Source organism: Apiospora aurea, assembly GCF_038362705.1.
Source record: "Apiospora aurea strain CBS 24483 chromosome Unknown utg000008l_segment0_segment0, whole genome shotgun sequence".
Lineage (NCBI taxonomy): Eukaryota > Fungi > Ascomycota > Sordariomycetes > Amphisphaeriales > Apiosporaceae > Apiospora > Apiospora aurea.
Genome location: NW_027117395.1, coordinates 3,269,860 through 3,286,836, shown reverse-complemented (window position 1 = coordinate 3,286,836; position 16,977 = coordinate 3,269,860). Strand labels below are relative to the sequence as shown.

The window sequence follows — 16,977 nt, the reverse complement described above, 5'->3', positions numbered from 1 at the left end:
ATGCCCATGAACTGGGGGGCCAACAATAAAAGACCTCACCAAGCGAGCACTCAGCAAGACTTAATAACAATCAATAATACTCTCGGGGAGTTTGGATGGTGACATGGAGAAGACAAAGTACGCATGAACCGTCCCGACGTCCCGATGCCCCGTCACGGACCCGATCCGGACCCCAGGACGGGCGAGCGAGTAAGTAGTGGATTGCCCTGTTCTCAAAAGCGAAGTCATAATATACGTGTACACACTGATCAAAGGTAATTCAGAACTAGCTCCAAACCCGACCGGCTTCCGGATCCTCCAGTCCAAAAACGCCTAGTAGGGATTCAGCATAGGTAACCCAGAAACATAGGGCTGTCCCCCATGTGTGTGATCTTGGTCAGTCACCGCCATGCTCAATAAGAGTTCGGAGACGTTCATTACTATTATACGGAGTTTGACGGTGGTGCGTCCGTTATTTGCTTAGAATGCCAGGGGCTTGGAGCGCATTGTTTGATTAACGGACATCGTGTTTTTTTCTGTTGTTACCCACCCCATAACGAAGGACACTGGTTATTGCTAGCCTGTAAGAGAACCAACTTCTAGTTCCGATCTTTATCAGCTACAAGCCGGCAAGCATGCTCAGATGCTTCAAAGTATCCTGAGTCGTCCTCTGTCAGAATGGCAGAATCATGAAAGCCACTATTTCTGCCGCATTTTGACCCTCCGTCGGTAACTTCAGTGGGCTGTATCTAACGTTGAATCAGAAGTAAAACTACTGCTTGAGTGGGTTGCTGGCAAAGAGTACTTCTTAGCTGAGGGGTCGTGAGGTGGTGTAAGGTCACACAGGCCCGCCCGTAAAACGGGTTTGATAAATGCTAGGGACACTCTTGGGTGGTATGATAGCTGATGTGGTTACTGTCCCAGTGGCTATCTGAGTTATACAGGTTGTGCTATGCTGCGTCCCCCGTTCTTATGGCTTTGTTGACTTTTGGCCGTCAACCGAGTTGCGCAGAAGTGCTACGCGTATACCGAGCTTGGTCGAATTTGAGTGAGCTGTGCAAGGACATAGTGAACTAAAGGTACCAAGGAACGGTCGTCTCACAAGGCCGGAGAGAGGGAAAACGGTGCGGGGTAGAGGGCGAGTTCAGCCCTTCAGCGCCGTCCAAGTTCCGTTTCTCTTACTAGCAAGACGGCCCTCAGCTGCTTCTATATGGACGAGCGGACGGGATGCCTAGAATTCAGCAGGATATGGTCGTATGTATCAGATTTGGCCATTGTTGGGGTGTTTATCTGGCAGTCTGTGGAGGCGATGTCCAATTGCCTTGGGCAACAGTTCTGTCTTCTATCGCTTATACACAGTAGCACACATAAGGCATCCAATACGCATTCACAAGCGCCTGCGCCTGCGCTTTCTTGAGGCGCAGCTTGGGCTCTCTGGAGTCCTCGCCCTTGCTTCCCCCTCGCCGTGTCGAGGCAGGTTTTGAGCTACAGATGGGAAGTTCTGCGCCGCCCAGGCATCTCGGAGATCTACGATGGCGTCATGGAGCCCCAAGTAGATTGAGTCGTCCGTCAACCCGTCTCGTGCGATGGCCTTGTACACCTTCTCTGCAACATCGACGCAGGTCTTGTCGGACACTTGCCAGAGCGTGCCAATGGCGTTGCGAAAGCCCGCGAGCTGGCAGGCGCTGATCAGGTGAATGCCCTCGTCCACGAGCTCTTCCGTGTCGTTCGTTCCGGTAAAGCACGCGGAAAGGAAGCCGAGGAAGGGCCCTACGAGCTTGAGTCCGCTATCTTGCAGGTCGGCCACCCTCAAGAGCCCATCTTGGAGCATGAGACCGCTCTGGGATGGATCGTCCGGATCAGTGTACCCGTGACCGGCGAAGTGGAATATAGAGCATTGTGCCAACATCTGCAGCACCCTCTCCCGCTCCAGAGGATCGGCCTGGACTGCCCTGAGACCGATGTTCGGGAACACCTCCTTCAGCCTCGTTACCTCTTCGGCCGCGAAGGGGAGGTTCTTGAGACCGGGAGTCTTGTCCATACTGACCAGCAGAGCGTTATGATGCGAGGGATCCCCGAGCGTCCACGAGCCCTGCGACCGAGAAAAGACGAAGCTGCGTAGGGATGCGCTGTAGACAGATACGGCTCGGCCCAAAACAGTGGTGGGCCGAGAGTTGTGAATACCTGCAGCGTGGATTGGGAGATGGCTCAACCAACCGGCGGTTATCCACCAGATCCGAGGCAGTCTACTTCGGACAGGTTGGTATGCGTAACCCAACGCCTCCAAAACAGGATCCGCAACGGTTTTCCATAACCATTCCAGCATGCGCGGGTTGATAAGAGACCGTTCACACTTGAGGCGTTTCGCCCACGTCTTTATATCCGGTTGCCTCAACGTATTCAGAGGCACCACCCTGATCCTGTGAACCTTGTCAAGGAGGAAGGCATCGCAACCGTTGTGGCTCTCATTCAGAACAGCTACTGTGTCTTCACTAATCACATCCAATACATCGCCGAGGGTAGGGACGTTGGCGAAATTCTCTGTTATGGAGTTCGAACGAATACTTGCGATGGTCTCTTGAAGTTCCTGTTCGGCATCATAGCCGTGCTGAGACTGCTCGATCCACCGTTGAGAAATGGTCTCGGTGGGGGGCTCAATGGGGGCTTTGGAATTTTCTAGTCTGACCTGAGTTTCCCTGAATCTTTGGGCCGTTGAGGGGTCTAGGAGGGCTGTATCGATTCGCGGTTCCAGCGCCATGCTAGCCATGATGTCTCGCCCCAGCTCAAGAAGTCTCAGGACCTCAGTTGGTTCGCATTGTGCGTTCAGTGTCGCTGCCGCTGCTCTGCTTGCAAGGCCACTAATTGATTTGAGCACGTTTTGTTGATCGGATTGTCGTAGTACCCTAGGGCTTATGCTAGGCAGGATCTCAAGGGCACTCCGGAGGAGATGGACGGTCTCTCCCCATCGCCCCATCGATTCCAGAATCTGTGCTCCAATATCTGCTCCGGCGATCCGGAGGACGGGCAACCCTCCTGGGCTGTCTAGACACTCCGAAAGCGCATTTACGGCGTCTCCCCTGTCTTGCGGGTTCGATACCATCGCGTGGTGACTGCGGTCCTCAAGGGCGGACCCAAAGGCAAGGAAAAGGTCAGACCGCAGCGTATGATTACGATCAACCCGTGTCGAAGCCCCTTTGAGTAACTCGACAGATCGATTTATGTCCTTTGGGTTTCGCTCCCGCGCAAAACGCCGACGGAGGCCTTTGCTCAACGTAATCGAGGCGCCCAGTCTTTCCGTATCATGGGCTGGTGCGATGCTCAAATAATGATCCAGATGTTCGATGCTCTTATCTAGGTCATCATCCTCACAACCACCTGGCTCTAGAAGACTCCTTTGGCCCAAGTGCTCCCCCAGCTGACGGATGAATTTGATGCCCGCTGGATGGCCATGTGGAGTCTCGGAGATGGCGCGTTGGACGAACTTGATGGCAGAATCAATGTCATCTTTCGCTTTCGATCTGAGACGTATAAAGCGATTGCTATAAGAGCTGGCAAGATGCGACAAACATGACGCAAGTTCCATGCCAGAGATGCTGCCTGAATCAACCACAGCTTTATTAGATTTGATGGCTTGGTTCAGGTCTTCCAGGGCCTGGATATGGTGATATCGGATGCCGAAAAGCGTGCCTAGGAGAACATGCATCTTGGTCTGCAGGTCAGAGCCCGATCTAGCCTTTTTCGCTGCCCAGGCTATCTTTTGGATGGCGAGATTCAAGTCGCTGATCTTCCCGGTCTTTTCGAACCGATGGCGAAGTATTATTCCAATGTCGCCCGCTGCTTGAGCCCGAGCATCGGGGATGACTCGACTCATCACAGCCGCAGCCTCTTCGAGTAGACTCGTTGCTAAGTCGAGATCTGTGGGATGACCAAGTTGTTCATATCGGGCCATGAGAGCCTTTCCATAAGACTGCATAGCATAAGGTCGAAACGGATCGTCGAGGGCCGCTGTTGCCTCCACTGCTTCCTTGGCCGTGTCAACAAACTCATCGAGGCGATCATTGTCGCCCGTCCACCGGAATAGCAGCTCCAGGGCCTGGGCCAGCTTGGTTAGTGCAACAGAACGTGGTACACTGCCTGCGCCTTGCCGAGCAAGATGGATCACCTGTCTGCTCAGAGCAATGGCCTCTTCTAGGTCCGGCAAAGCTTCACTGGTTTCAAATCTCCGCACCAGGCTCTCACTCAACCCGAATATCACCAGGCCTTGGCCAGAATACCCAGGCTCCATGCTGGCTTGTGATTTTCTAAAGACCCCGATCGCGCGATCAAGCTCTTCTTTCGAGCCTTTTCTGTCAGACCTCAACAGCAACTGTTTACCTAAGAGGCGAAGGACTGTGGTATTCCCCTGGCAAATGCCGTCAGCTTTCTCCATGAGAAAGAGTAACCGCTCCAAGTGGTCCTCCCTCCCAGTCACCCCGAACTCTTGCATGAGTTTGAAATCAAGGCGGTTCAAAGCCCTTATGTAAGCTTCCCATTCAGAGTTATGACCATGTGATCTTGCATCTTTGAAGAGCTCAATGACACGATCGAGCCATTCAGTATTCCCGGTTCGCACGAAGCCATGTCCATAGAACTTCCAAAGGTCCACCAATCTTTCTTGGCGAGACGGTGAGTCTGCCGCCTCAAGACGGAAAGCTTCCTCCATGGCGATCAAATTTGGCATACAGGCCTGATGCCAACAAGACCAGCGCTTTCGCCGTTAGATGTGAGTTCGGATCATGAAGCTCCATCACGCGCAGTGAGATTTCCACATCCTTAATCGCATCATCCAAATCAATCGGGTTCAGAGCAGGGCTGGCACAAGCCCTCTCTTGCAACCAACCGCAATGATTCAACCGCATATGGAGGACATCCACCGAGTCTTCGGGGGGATAGTTGGAGCCCCAGGCGGGTGAAATGGATGGCTTGGTTTAAATCCCCATCTTCCGACGTCACACTGTGGCGTAAACCGTAAAGGTTTCCCAACGTGGTCATCATGGTTGCCCGATTTGAATCGTCATCTAGCATTACTTTGAGGGTTCCGTTGCCCTCAGAGATTGCTGTTCCTATGTCATCCAAGCTTCTCCGGTGTAAAAATCGGTTCGTAAGCATTCTGACCAGATTGAGACTGAGACTGAGTGCGAGTACCTCTTCCGTGTCTTTTTGCTCTGGGCACTGCCGCGCAAGAAGAAGAGCGTCTTTGAGTTTACCGATTGACTTATCCAGGCACTCTAGGTTAGCCGACTTTTCGTACTCCAGGAAATGGGCAATTGAATCTCTATGCAACCGGTATACGGATTGAAGATTCGAGCTTCCCACAAGGGCTCCAGCCTCATTCGTCCCGGATTCCATGGTGGCTGCCGGTGGCATAGAATCACGTTTCCGTCGTTCGGTGTCGCTGGTATTACTCTGGGGCTGCAGAAAGCTTCCTACAAGAGGCAATACGCTTGAGAAATGACGAAGTCGATTGAGCTAGCCCAGTTACTGTATTTGCCTCGTAAGGCTGCAAGTGGCCATGTTGAAGGAGTCATTCTACAATCTGACGTGGCCACCCTTGACTGGACAGGACGCATGCATTCATTCTCGGAGACGACGACCACCAAATGAGGCAGCCCACCTATACTCTACCTCGAGGCGATGGCCCCAGAGATCGTCTCCTGGCTGCGGAGGGCTATACAGTGCTCTGTGCCTGTGCTCCACATGAAGAAGCCAACGAGATCAAGATCGAGAGCCCTGGCAAGGAAGTAGTCCTCAGGGGAGCTCTCAGCTACTTCTTGCTTGGGTCTTTGTTAGCTTTGAGGAGACGAGGCGCGCAGATCAGCCATCAATCCCTACATCAACATCTTCGCGCAAGCTTCCATGCGCGTCATCCGCATCAGACGCCGATGCTGTATGGTAAAAGCGGTCTCTCCTTCTTCGACTGCCTAATTTCGAGCCAAGACATGACCTTAGTATCTGCGTATAAGGACATGAACGGTTGCTTAGTGCTTGACGCAGGGCAAGCCCATGGAGTCCATGTAGATGATGAATACGCCCTCTACGCGTCGCTCGCCCCTGGACCCGTTCTGCGTCGGTCGGAGCAGGCCTATCTCAAGACCAGGGCCATCAGCGTGGACTATTTGACATCCGAGCGTCTGGTGATGTCACCCAGCAACATGCCCCAGGCTGGGAAGGGTTCAACGTGGAAAGCCGAACTGCTCACCTCTTACTCCACAAGAAAAGTCCAAGTGAGGCTCACCCACAGCGCGGATACCAGCACGCTATCACCGGGTATTGTAGGCCCATATCTAAGCATCGTGCCTGGAAACGACAGTACCCTAGACCAGGACCTGGAAAGGGCGACGCCTCAAGAACTCATGTACCACGTAATCATCAACGAAAACCGAGCCTATACGGTCCAAGACGCTTTCGGGTCACCAGTGCCCAATCTCCCTACTTTTCCCAGTCAAGGGAGACGAGTCGCAGTTGCTTTTACTCAAGACCCTTGCGCACGTTGCAGCATACAAGTTTTTTGAGGGAATTGATAACACCAACCCGAACAGGGAGTTCGAGAAGTCCTTCTCGTTGGAATGTGATTGTGTCCCTGGGCCAGACGGTTATCGCCAAGTGCAACATGGGCAGCCCCTGAACCTCACCTTCAATAATCTTGATACAGTACCCAAGTACGTAGCTCTCCTGAATTTCAGCTATACTTGGGGTGTTTCCAACCTTGTTGCGTCAGAGGGTGAGGGCGATTATCTGGCTATAGATCCACGGGGCGCAGATGAAACTGGTGGACAAGAGTTGCCCCTTGAGATGAACGTCCCGCCGCACATGCTAGATAGGGGTCTCAAGCAGACAGAAGATACCGTCAAAGTCTTCGTTACTAACAAGCCTACGCATTTCCCGTCGATGATCCTCCCACGACTTGACGCGGATGACCTCCGGGGCGACGACGGTCACTCGACCACTCCGTGGCAGGATTTGATTTGGGGTCTCCCTGGGACACGGGAGACGGAAACTGGGAGTTGGGCCACGCAGACATTCCTTGTGAGAACAACAACCAAGTGATGGAATCTCAGGGGCCAAATGATGGACATAGGTATCTTTGACGCCGGCACTACACTACGCAAAGGGGTTGTACAAAGCCAGCTCGCCTTCGCTGAAGAACTGGCCATCCTTCAAGGACTGCCACGCGTCGTTGCAAAGGCTATACATCCCTCCCTTGGCCTCAGATATGTAATACGGCCCCTCCCGAGTATTTGTGCCGGCAGGAGTCAACCAGCCTTGATCAGCTGGTCTGTATCTGTACACGATTCCGTACTTGTCGACATAGGGGCGTTTCCCGTCCTCGGTAAACATAATCACGGGCGCTGTCTCTCTTTCAATCTGAAGTTAGCAAGTAGGTTGGATTTCCGATGGCGTGCGGGGTTTCGCATACTCATCTTCAGCGCCAGTCGCGAGTGCCTTTGAAGAATCGTCCCGGCGGCCAGCCATGGCGTCTATCAGCACTTGCTGGCGTTTTCTGGTGCCTGGAACCAACGACGGTATGTATAAGGGTCTTCAACCAAGACAGAAGTGTTCTCGTAGATTTCTTAATTGATCGGTGAACTTTACAAGACGTGACCTGGTCCTGGTGGTGCGCGATTTTCTTCCTTTGGAACTGCAAGTCGATTAATGCGACCGAAGTGCCTGTGTGGGCGTTCCGTATGTAATCCAGCGCTGCAGGCAGCAACAAGGCAAAGTCCGCCCGGCGAATCAAGCCAGTGCCGAGGGGTAGTTGGGTAGTTTGAATCAGCGATTGACACGCCACGTACTCGCTGTAGATGGGCAAAACGCCGCCTTGCGCGACGCACAGGATTGCCTTGGCCAGGCGTGCATCCTGGCCATCGCACCGCGAGAATGGCATGTTTGCGGCCCATGGGGCTTTCGAGACGTGTGAGGATCCAGGCGCGCGCATCAACCCGCGCCTCAGCCTTGGTTCAAGAGCAGCATGGGATGATGATGCCAAGCATGTGGTATTGCTATACGATCTGCCTCCTAGGAGGCACAATATGCTATTTAAATCCCCGACTGAGTCGTCGTTCATACGCGATCCGCAGATATACCTTTCTCCTTCCTATTCGCCGTGGCTATTATATTCCACATATCATCACAAGCCTTCTCCTGCGAATAACCAACAACAAGTGGTCGTCTTCTCCAAGTGATCATGGCGAACAGAACTGCGCAGATTGACATCGAGCTGGGTACCATGGCTTCCACAGGAGGCGCAGTTCGCATTCCGGTGTACCGAGCAGGACGGCTCCGGGCGGTTGCAGCATGGGTGAAAAGGAACATGCCAATGAGTACGCCAAGCGAAAGTAAAAACAGAAAACACTTAAGTCAGGCCCACCGACCTCCGAATTCCAGCGGGAGATTTCAAGGCCGGCAACTGACGCGCGGGGGCCTGTGATATAGTTGAAGAATATCGGCAAGGATACCCGCGGCTCACGGCGCTCATGGCCTCGCACAGTTCCTTCCAGCTCTTTCGCCGTTTCTCGAATATGCGCACCAGACTTTTGCTTCTCAAGCAACACAAGCTGAGCATGTTGGAGGATAGCTTGGACAAGATCGACCGCGAAGAGCGCCTCCCGATGTTTCTGGCCTGCAGCCGCTTGGACAAGATCGGCCGCGAAGAGCGCCTCCCGATGTTTCTGGCCTGCAGCCGCTTGGACAAAAATCCAGCTCGAGCCGAGATATGTGCCGAGATGGAAGATACCCTGGCTACGTATGGTGTGATATTCCGTTGGTATGATTGGGTAAAGAGTCGAAGCTGACAGGACTATTTCTTTGCAGACGAACTTCTCGAGCGAAGTCGGCGCATGTTGTCCTTTGACACCCCCGCTTCAAATCCATGTGTCAAGCCTCAATACGTGGCTCGAAGGAAACGGGTGTATTGCTCGAGACGAGACCAATTTCCTCAGCCTCAACCAAGACTTGCTGGCCCTTGCTCCAGTTGGTGATGGCATCCTCCACTGGCTGGAGCGGTTTACATCATTTATCTTGGGGCGTTTTCACAAGGTACATTGACCTCCCAGCATTGGCGGACCCCGGTGGTTTGGTATGTTAACGAGACGATGGCAAGAATCACCACGCGAACCAGTCACGAGACCACCAGGTCCACGTCTTCCCCCAAGCGCTCACTGATGCCGTGGCCCGGGTCCTCCTCGTGCCCCTTATGGTCCTCATCCTTCTTCTCCCCGTCATCTTCTGCAACGCAATGACCAATTCAGGCAGCAGACTGGCCACATTGATCATCGCAGTCATCACATTCGTCACTGCGTTATCGCTTCTGACGAAAGCCAGAACCATAGACTTGGTCGCAGCAAGTGCAACGTAGGTGACCATGTATTCGAGCTTCGGCCGAAAGCAATAGTAAGTTAGCTAACTTCAAGCTATCACAGATACCTAACAGTTCTTGTCGTATTCTTACAGTCTAATTAAATCTGTCTTGCATGCGCAGCAACATCCACTTTCGGCGGGTACTGGCTACCATGTTCAAGTCGAGGTTTATACCTACAAGGGAGGATTTCATAAGAGAGAAATATAATTAGATGTAGACTGATTCTGCTTCCTCATATTCAGCAGGAGGGTTTGTGGATACCGCAAATTGCTTGCTCACGAAATAGATAACTACAGGATATCGCACGCACACTAAGAGTAAACACGATCCGTTCTTTCGTCGCCCGCCAAGTAGCATCCCGTAAGGCATTGCCCGCTCAAAAGTAATGCGCCAGATCAATATGCCCACTCGTCTCCAAAAGCGGGAACAGGTTCAGTGCCCCTGACCCCTGATCCCCGCTGAAGGTACTGTTCAAAAAGGAGAGATCGGGCGTCTCCGGCAGGGAACCGCCCGAGAGCGACAGGAAGGCCGGGTCCAGGTCCACAAAGCGGCCGGGCGACGACGGAGCGGCCATGTGGTGCTGGTGGTGGTTCTGTTGTTGAGGAGGAAGGTGATGCCCCCCGAGAATCTCCGATCGCGCAAACGACTCCCGGTGCTGGACATCATGCCCAGTAGCAGTTCCCCTGCCAAGAGCGCCGTTATCAACCCCCCTCCATTCGCGAAAGACGACGAGGCATGCCCAACATCCATGCCCGAAGATTCCGGCGATCGCAGGGCAGCACCAGCACCAGCACCTCCACTCCCGTTCCCGCTCCCGCTCCCGCTTCCGCTTCCGCCGCCATCAACACCCCTTTCCACCGGCATCAGCCCGAACAGCTGACTGCTGCTCTCCGCCCGCTGCAGCCGCTCGGCCAGCTCCCGCTTCTCCAGCGCGCCTAGCGCCGTCGCCAGCAGGCTCTTGGCGATCAGGCTGTACTGCATGGCGTGCGCGTCGCTCTTGGCGAAGTGCTCGAGCGCCGCGATGGACTTTTGCGTGTACCGCTCCAGGATCCGGCCGAAGCTGCCCAGGAGGCCGACGCCCAGCGCCAGCGAGGAGGCGAACAGCCAAGATCTGATGGTAAAAGGTATTGTGAGTAATGTGGTGTGTGTGTTTTTGTGTGTGTGAAAAGGGTGATAGAAAAAGGGCATTGGTGAGAGAGAACCTACACTATCAAGGGCTGTTTCCCAGTCATGACCCCCCTCTCAATAAGCGAAGCCACCACATCCACCATCATGCTCGCCGCATCGATACAAGCATCCGCCAAGCGGGACTTGCCCGAGAATATGTCGTTCTTAGTATTACCGCCACCAGCGCCACCTGCAACACCAAGAACGCCTGGCCCATCCGACAGCCGCCGGCGCACCTCGTACATGAGGAACGGGCGCGAGACCAGCATGACGGCGTAGTAATACGACGAGAGCACCTGGCAGGTGCCGATCAACTGCTGCTGCTGCGTGGCGGAATATCGTGTCCTTCCGCTGCCGCCAGCACTATCGGTCTCCCCAGAGTTGGTAGCCGTGCTCGTCGTCGTGGCTGTAGTAAGCACCTCCTTCAACGGCCGCAGCCAGCGGCCGGACCAGTCCCGGAGCTGCCGCGAGATGCCCTCGGTGAGCTGGAGCGTGATCTTGCGGCGCGAGTAGACCTCGAGCACGACGCACTCGAGGATCAGGAAGATCTGGACCGAGGAGCTCAGAATATCGAACGACTCCTCCCGGCCATCGGCCGCGAGCACCTTGTAGGGCACCGTGCAGTCCACGTCCGACGTAGCGGGCGGCCGGCCCATCGACGTGCTCAGGAACAGGTCGACCACCCTCAAACTGCGCCACAGCCGGTCGCGCTGGACGTGGCCGTCGGGCCCGAAGCGGGCGTTGACCTCGGTGCGGTGGATGCCGATGGAGTAGGCGGTGCGGACGGCTATGCCGAAGAACAGGAACGCGCCGTTGATCTGGCACGCACCCAGCATGAACAGGGTCACCAAGAGGAAAGCGTGGACGGTGCTTATGCTCAGCTCGCCGCTCAGGTGCGCGAAGGCCCGGTCCCGCGCGTACTCGAAGCAGGCCTGGGCCAGGGGCTCGCGGTCCTTCTGGTAGCCGATGGCCAGGATCAGGTAGTGGACGATGCTCGTCGCGACATCCGAAGCTGCCGCGGTCCCTGTCCCGTCTGTTATGGAGGAAGAGCCAGCGCTGGCCCAGAGGGTGATGTCGCCGCGCAAGCGCGCATCCTCAAACAGATCGACCAACCCCGCGGTGACGGCTAGGTAGACAGCGACAGCATCGGGTACTGACTCGAGCGGTATCTCGGGCCCGCCACCGGGCCCACCGCCATTTTGCGTCGCCGAGAAAGCAGCAGACGGCGCGCTGTTCTCGAGGACCGAGTACTGGCTGCTCTGGGGCGCAAAGGCGTGCTCATCGACCCGGCTCGTCACGAGCTGGCGCACGCTCTGGAAGAAGGACAAGGGGGCGCAGTCGCCGATGAAGATCAGCTTGCCCTGGGCATCGCACAGCAGGCGGGCCTCGCGCGGGACTTCGGTCTCGTCGTCGTGGGCGTTGGGCGCGAAAGCGTTACCAACATCACCGCCACCCCCTGCTGTTGCTCCTGTCGTTCCTGTTGATGGCGGCGGCTGTGGCTGATGATGGGGCGGCAGTACTGCTGCTGGAGCGATGGCAGGTGACGATGTCTGCATGTGATCTACATGCTGTGATGAAAACGAGGCATTGCGCGGTGGCAGGTTGGGCGTTGTCACGCCGCTCCCGTTGTTAGTGTGTTGGTGGTGGTGACCATTATCGTGGTGTTGGTGTTGGTGTTGGCGCTGGTGCTGTGGCTGGTGCAGCGCGGATGAGGAAGATGCGGATGTCGATGTCGGAATTGACGGGGAGCGCGCATGCTGCGGCACCCGCTTCCGCTGAGGCGAGTAGTGGCATAGCTCAGACCGTCGGCGTCGGACGCAGTAGCTACAAGGCGACTTGCCGTCGCATTTCACCTTGCGACTTTTACAGCTGCAATTGGAGGGAATGCGTGCGATTAGAAACAGTGTAGTGATAGTGACAGTGCTGGTGATAATGGCGGTGGTGGTGGTGGTGGTCCAAAAGACGGAAGTGGTTGTGATTGTGATTGTGAGTGTGGGTGTGGGTGTGGGTGTGGGTGTGAGACGAACCTATCACAGGCGTTCTGGACCCGCGCGCGGATTGGCCGAGTCTCGTCGCTTGGGGACGAATGCGGCATTACACAAGCAATCAACCGGCCTCAGACTCCGCGGCCGAACTTAGCACACAGAGAGCGGTGCCGAAGAATGGAGGATCGGAAGGGCAAGTTCAATCGCAAATCGTACGTTTGATACTGGGTAGATCCGACAGTGCTTATGCTGCTCTGAGCGCGGGCGGAAGAGATGCCAGTACATGCAAGGATGGGCTCCAAGACATCCGAGGAACCTTGATAGCTCAGCTTTGCATCCGAGATTCGGATGCGCCACCAACTCAACTCACAAGCCCGCCACGGCAACAACCGCTGACGCCAAAACTAAAGCAAAGCCACCGCCATACACCGCACCGCAACGAAGTCATCATAAGCACCAAAACAGATATTCAAGCTAAACATGCTGTCAAATCGATAGTGAAATTTCAATTGTTGCTTTTGTACAAAATCAATCAAAAAAACAGTCTACCGACGAGGAGACATGCCTACGTCTTCCGGATACCAGGAACCCAGCTGTCTCATCATCTAACAAGCCCCGAAAATTCCCAAATATCATCATCCAACACGGGTATGTACAAATCCAAGCCAATCATCACACTCACACACACGCACCAAGGAACCTCAGAACCCTTTTAGCTGCCGTAGTAAGAACATGTTACAATGTTGTTATTATGCCAACCTGGGGTGGAACATGGTTAGCCTTCCGTTTCCTGTGTCTCAGGGGTTGCTGAGTACCCAAAACATACCATGAGCTCTGTGCCTTTGAGTTATACATCAAGAAAGTGGTTTCAGTAAAGAGAAGCCGCCTAGCCCTGGACACCGGCGGGGGTGTTGCACAGGATGCCCTGCTCGAGGATAGGCAGGACGCAGCAGCGGGCGCGCTGGCCGATGGCGGAGCAGACCTCGCTGAAGTTGTCGGCCGAGGTGGGCGTCTCGGTGGGGTTGGCGCAGTCGAGGTCAGCAACGCCGAGGACGTCGGTGGCACAGCACTGCGAGGTGCCGTACAGGCCAGAGCAGGGGGTGTAGTTGGCCTGGCGGGCGACCTGGACGCCGGGAGCCGCGAGGGCAACGGCGGAGAAGAGGGTAGCGGCAACGGTGAAGAACTGCATTTTGGCGGTTGGTCGGCTATTCAAAAATGAATGGATGGATATAAAAGGTTGATTGGACTGGGCTTGAGGGTGTGAGAGGCTTTGTTGGTGAGGATGAGGAGGGTAAGAAAGTGAGTTGGAGACGGAGGTGACTCGAGTCCTTTATACATCCCTCGTCCTCGCAGGAATCAAGTCCGTTAGGCGGCCTCGATGATGCCAGACGAGCATATCGAACTACCACCACTACCCGCCTGCTACTGCTACTGCTGCTGGCTGGCACTGGGTAGGTAGCAAACAGGAGCAAGCATACCGGCGATGACGACGATCGCGCCAGGCCTTTCCCGTCCAACCCATGCTGGTGGAGTCCCGTCTCGGTCGAGCTAGGATCCCAGCTCTACATACTCCCACTCGACGAAACCGAGTTCCGAAAAGGTACGGGGAAAGGTTGAGATGAATTTGGATTCCTGGCTTGGATGGCAGGATGGAGCCTTCTGGTCAGGGGCGGGTTTTTCTTCCCACACGTAACAGGTAAGTCGTCGTGCCGATCGCATATAGGAGCGCACTGTCTGCTATAGGGGTGGATGTTGTTAACAGGGCATTGCTGGCTCGAGTGGATGAGATCACAGATCCGCCCGCAGTGGGCTGTGGAGTTCAGTATTCTGCTGTAAGGAATTCCAGAATTCCACGATTCACCTGCTCTACTGTAAGTAGGCTGGTGCCAGCACATGCCTCCATGTACGTAGTTGATGTATACACTCACCAGTTCAACACCCTCAGCTACCAGGCAAGGTCAAAAATGGCCTTTCAGTCACTGGAGGTGTAGGCGAAGGTGTGAGTCCAGGGCATCATGCATGGGCCTGACACTGACGACAGCAGCTTGCACCGGTTTTGATCATGACGGCAAGAGGGCAAAATTTGCTGGGCAACTACCTAGCAATCAGGTCCTCTGCTATAGCACCAGGTACTAATACTATATAACATTCTTACCAATGCGGTTTAACCCCACAGTGGGCAGTGATTTGCGGCTGCAGGGGCAAGGGTTAGTGAGCAGAACACCCCTTCTCGCATCAACCTCGACGTGCATGGAGGCGCCCAGATGCCAGCGAGACCAGGTGCAGGTCTGCGGACAAGCCAACATCGAAGAGTCGAGGCTTCCATGCCGGGTTCACTGCAATTTCGCGAAAGATCGACATGGCAAAGTGCAAACTGCAGAGAGTCTACATGTGGGTTTCCTCGTGTTTAAAGATAGTAAAAGTCTTGATCAGGAACAAAGCGCCGGAGTTGAGCGTGATCTTTACTTTCGGGGTAACCAGGAATCGACAGAGCTGTTCGCCACAGTTTGCTGTTATCCAGCGTATGTAAAGTGGTCGTCGCGGTAGCTTCGTCCGTCTTCAGACAGACACGAACCGCACACTCTGCCGGCGGCTTATCGACCGGTAACTCGGCTCCTTGGCTATAGAGCGTCAAGTACATTGCTCCTGACGTAGCACGAACCTTGGCGTCGTATAGCTGTTACGATATCGATCAGAGCCAGCTTGGGTGATATAACCTGGGGTTCGTGAAGCGCTTCCCGTGTGCCTTGGCCTTCAGGAGGTAACAGGAAACCTGCGTACAAGAGTGCAACCGCTTGGCGGGCTGGCTTGTCGGCAGATGTGCGATGCTGCTGGCCTCTGCCGGGACGCCCGGTTGAGAGCGACCGCTGGCGGCTTCTTTCTGAAAACGTTCCGCATGAAACCGGCGAAGTAGTAGCGAGCCTACGAGAGCAGGGCTCCACGTCAAACCAGCCAACGTCGAATCTTCGACGGTCCCAGGGCTGATCATGATCAAGAAAGGGCAGGTTAGGCACGGCTGGGCAGGGCAGACGACGAGTGGCTGAAAAGACCGTTCAAACGGCCTGTGGTGGTGGTGGTGGTGGTGCAGCAGGGATGGTCTGGGATGGTAGCTCAGGAACGGAAAACAAGGAAATTGCCAGATCGTCAAACGCTTTGCCCGCAACGGGAAAACGCCCGACAGAACCCACCGGCCAAAACGGGAACCTCAGCAGCGACTGATTGAGAAAATAATGACGAAAAGAGCGTAGCAGTCGCTGCAGTCGCAATATCGAAGCATGCAAGGACGGCTTCGCTTTTCTTTACCTCCCACGTTTTCTCGTTCGCTACAGCGAGGAAGCAATCGTGAAAGTCAAGCCACAAAACTTTAACGTGCATGTTCCGCTTCAGCTCACTTATTCCCCGAACGCACTGTAGGTTAGTTGGTTAGTGGGACAGCCATTCGCTAGGTACGGTACTAGTCTAGGTGCTGCTCTTTTGTCTTCAAAATGAACACGGGGCAGTGCTATTACCACTTCATGGGATATATCAAATATGCATTTCCTGTTTGCTATATCACAGCCCTCTGGGCTGACCGATCGCTGATCGCTCTTGTCTGTTCATCGCATCGTGCGATGGCAAGATCCAGGCCAATAATTGCAACATGGGTGTTGAGATGATGGGCGATTGGGCGATGCTGACTGGCCAACGGGGTACACGCCAGTATGTCATCTCATCTTAACCATACCGTACACGTATGTACAGTAGTATGTATGCTCAGCAAATACTGAGCCAAGCACCAACCCCCCCCGCGGACCGTTTCACTGGTTTTGAACCCAGTCCGAGTCAATTATTTCGACCAGAATAACAGCCACGGGTGAGCAGACATCACCACAGTAGAACTCTCGATCGAGCATCAGGCCGGGGCCGTTCAAGCCGTGGCCCGTGTCTGTATCTCCACGTCCAATGCTTCCTCCACCTGGCTGGTGAAACCCGCACCGTACAAGTAGCATCTGGAAGTTAAGCCCCGAGCCAGAGTTTGTCCACGGCAGCCAACTAATAAGCAACGAACGTGAATGTAACAAACGTCACCACTCTTTCAACCTCGTACGACTTGGCCATCTCAACAGTCACCAAATACTGACCAGGAGCAACTCTGGTAAATATCGGCCGAAACCGTAAAAAGCGGCCGACATACACGCTGGCATGTCCACAGATTAGAAAGGGGGGCCTTTCCCTTCTAGACTCTCTGGCATCTGGCAGACGTCTGCTTGGTCCAATCTCCCAAAAGGGATTCCCTGATGCAATCATCATGCGTGCAGCACCAGATGCCGGATGCCCAACAGCTTCCTCTCCGCCGTCCCGTCATCGAGCAGTCATTTACTGACAAGTCCCGTCTCAGAAAAAAAAGAAGAAGAAAAAAGATATAGAAACAAGCCTTGCCTCCTTCTAAGCGAGCTCCCTGAAGCGAAG

General features: G+C 54.6%; 6 protein-coding genes across 6 annotated transcripts; 1 reads left to right on the top strand and 5 right to left on the bottom strand.

Moving 5' to 3' along the window:
* Nucleotides 1-1,366: 1,366 nt before the first annotated feature.
* On the bottom strand, nt 1,367-4,264 carry PG986_012480 (uncharacterized protein; the record flags this gene model as incomplete). Its single annotated transcript, XM_066848702.1, has 1 exon — nt 1,367-4,264. One exon carries the CDS (start codon nt 4,262-4,264, stop codon nt 1,367-1,369), a length of 2,898 nt encoding a protein of 965 aa, XP_066695398.1.
* Nucleotides 4,265-5,618: 1,354 nt separating this feature from the next.
* PG986_012479 (uncharacterized protein) lies at nt 5,619-7,065 on the top strand (the record flags this gene model as incomplete). The annotated part of the gene is made up of 2 exons (XM_066848701.1): nt 5,619-6,380; nt 6,436-7,065. The coding sequence occupies 2 exons, from the start codon at nt 5,619-5,621 to the stop codon at nt 7,063-7,065; spliced, it is 1,392 nt and encodes a 463-aa protein (XP_066695397.1).
* A 54-nt stretch (nt 7,066-7,119) lies between these two features.
* On the bottom strand, nt 7,120-8,857 carry PG986_012478 (uncharacterized protein; the record flags this gene model as incomplete). Its single annotated transcript, XM_066848700.1, has 4 exons — nt 7,120-7,383; nt 7,812-7,970; nt 8,391-8,757; nt 8,817-8,857. The coding sequence occupies 4 exons, from the start codon at nt 8,855-8,857 to the stop codon at nt 7,120-7,122; spliced, it is 831 nt and encodes a 276-aa protein (XP_066695396.1).
* An 895-nt stretch (nt 8,858-9,752) lies between these two features.
* On the bottom strand, nt 9,753-12,638 carry PG986_012477 (positive regulator of PUT (proline utilization); the record flags this gene model as incomplete). Its single annotated transcript, XM_066848699.1, has 4 exons — nt 9,753-10,031; nt 10,121-10,487; nt 10,583-12,412; nt 12,571-12,638. 4 exons carry the CDS (start codon nt 12,636-12,638, stop codon nt 9,753-9,755), a joined length of 2,544 nt encoding a protein of 847 aa, XP_066695395.1.
* Nucleotides 12,639-13,414: 776 nt separating this feature from the next.
* Nucleotides 13,415-13,717, bottom strand: PG986_012476 (uncharacterized protein; the record flags this gene model as incomplete). Its single annotated transcript, XM_066848698.1, has 1 exon — nt 13,415-13,717. One exon carries the CDS (start codon nt 13,715-13,717, stop codon nt 13,415-13,417), a length of 303 nt encoding a protein of 100 aa, XP_066695394.1.
* Nucleotides 13,718-14,935: 1,218 nt separating this feature from the next.
* On the bottom strand, nt 14,936-15,517 carry PG986_012475 (uncharacterized protein; the record flags this gene model as incomplete). The annotated part of the gene is made up of 3 exons (XM_066848697.1): nt 14,936-15,149; nt 15,191-15,245; nt 15,310-15,517. 3 exons carry the CDS (start codon nt 15,515-15,517, stop codon nt 14,936-14,938), a joined length of 477 nt encoding a protein of 158 aa, XP_066695393.1.
* Nucleotides 15,518-16,977: the final 1,460 nt, after the last annotated feature.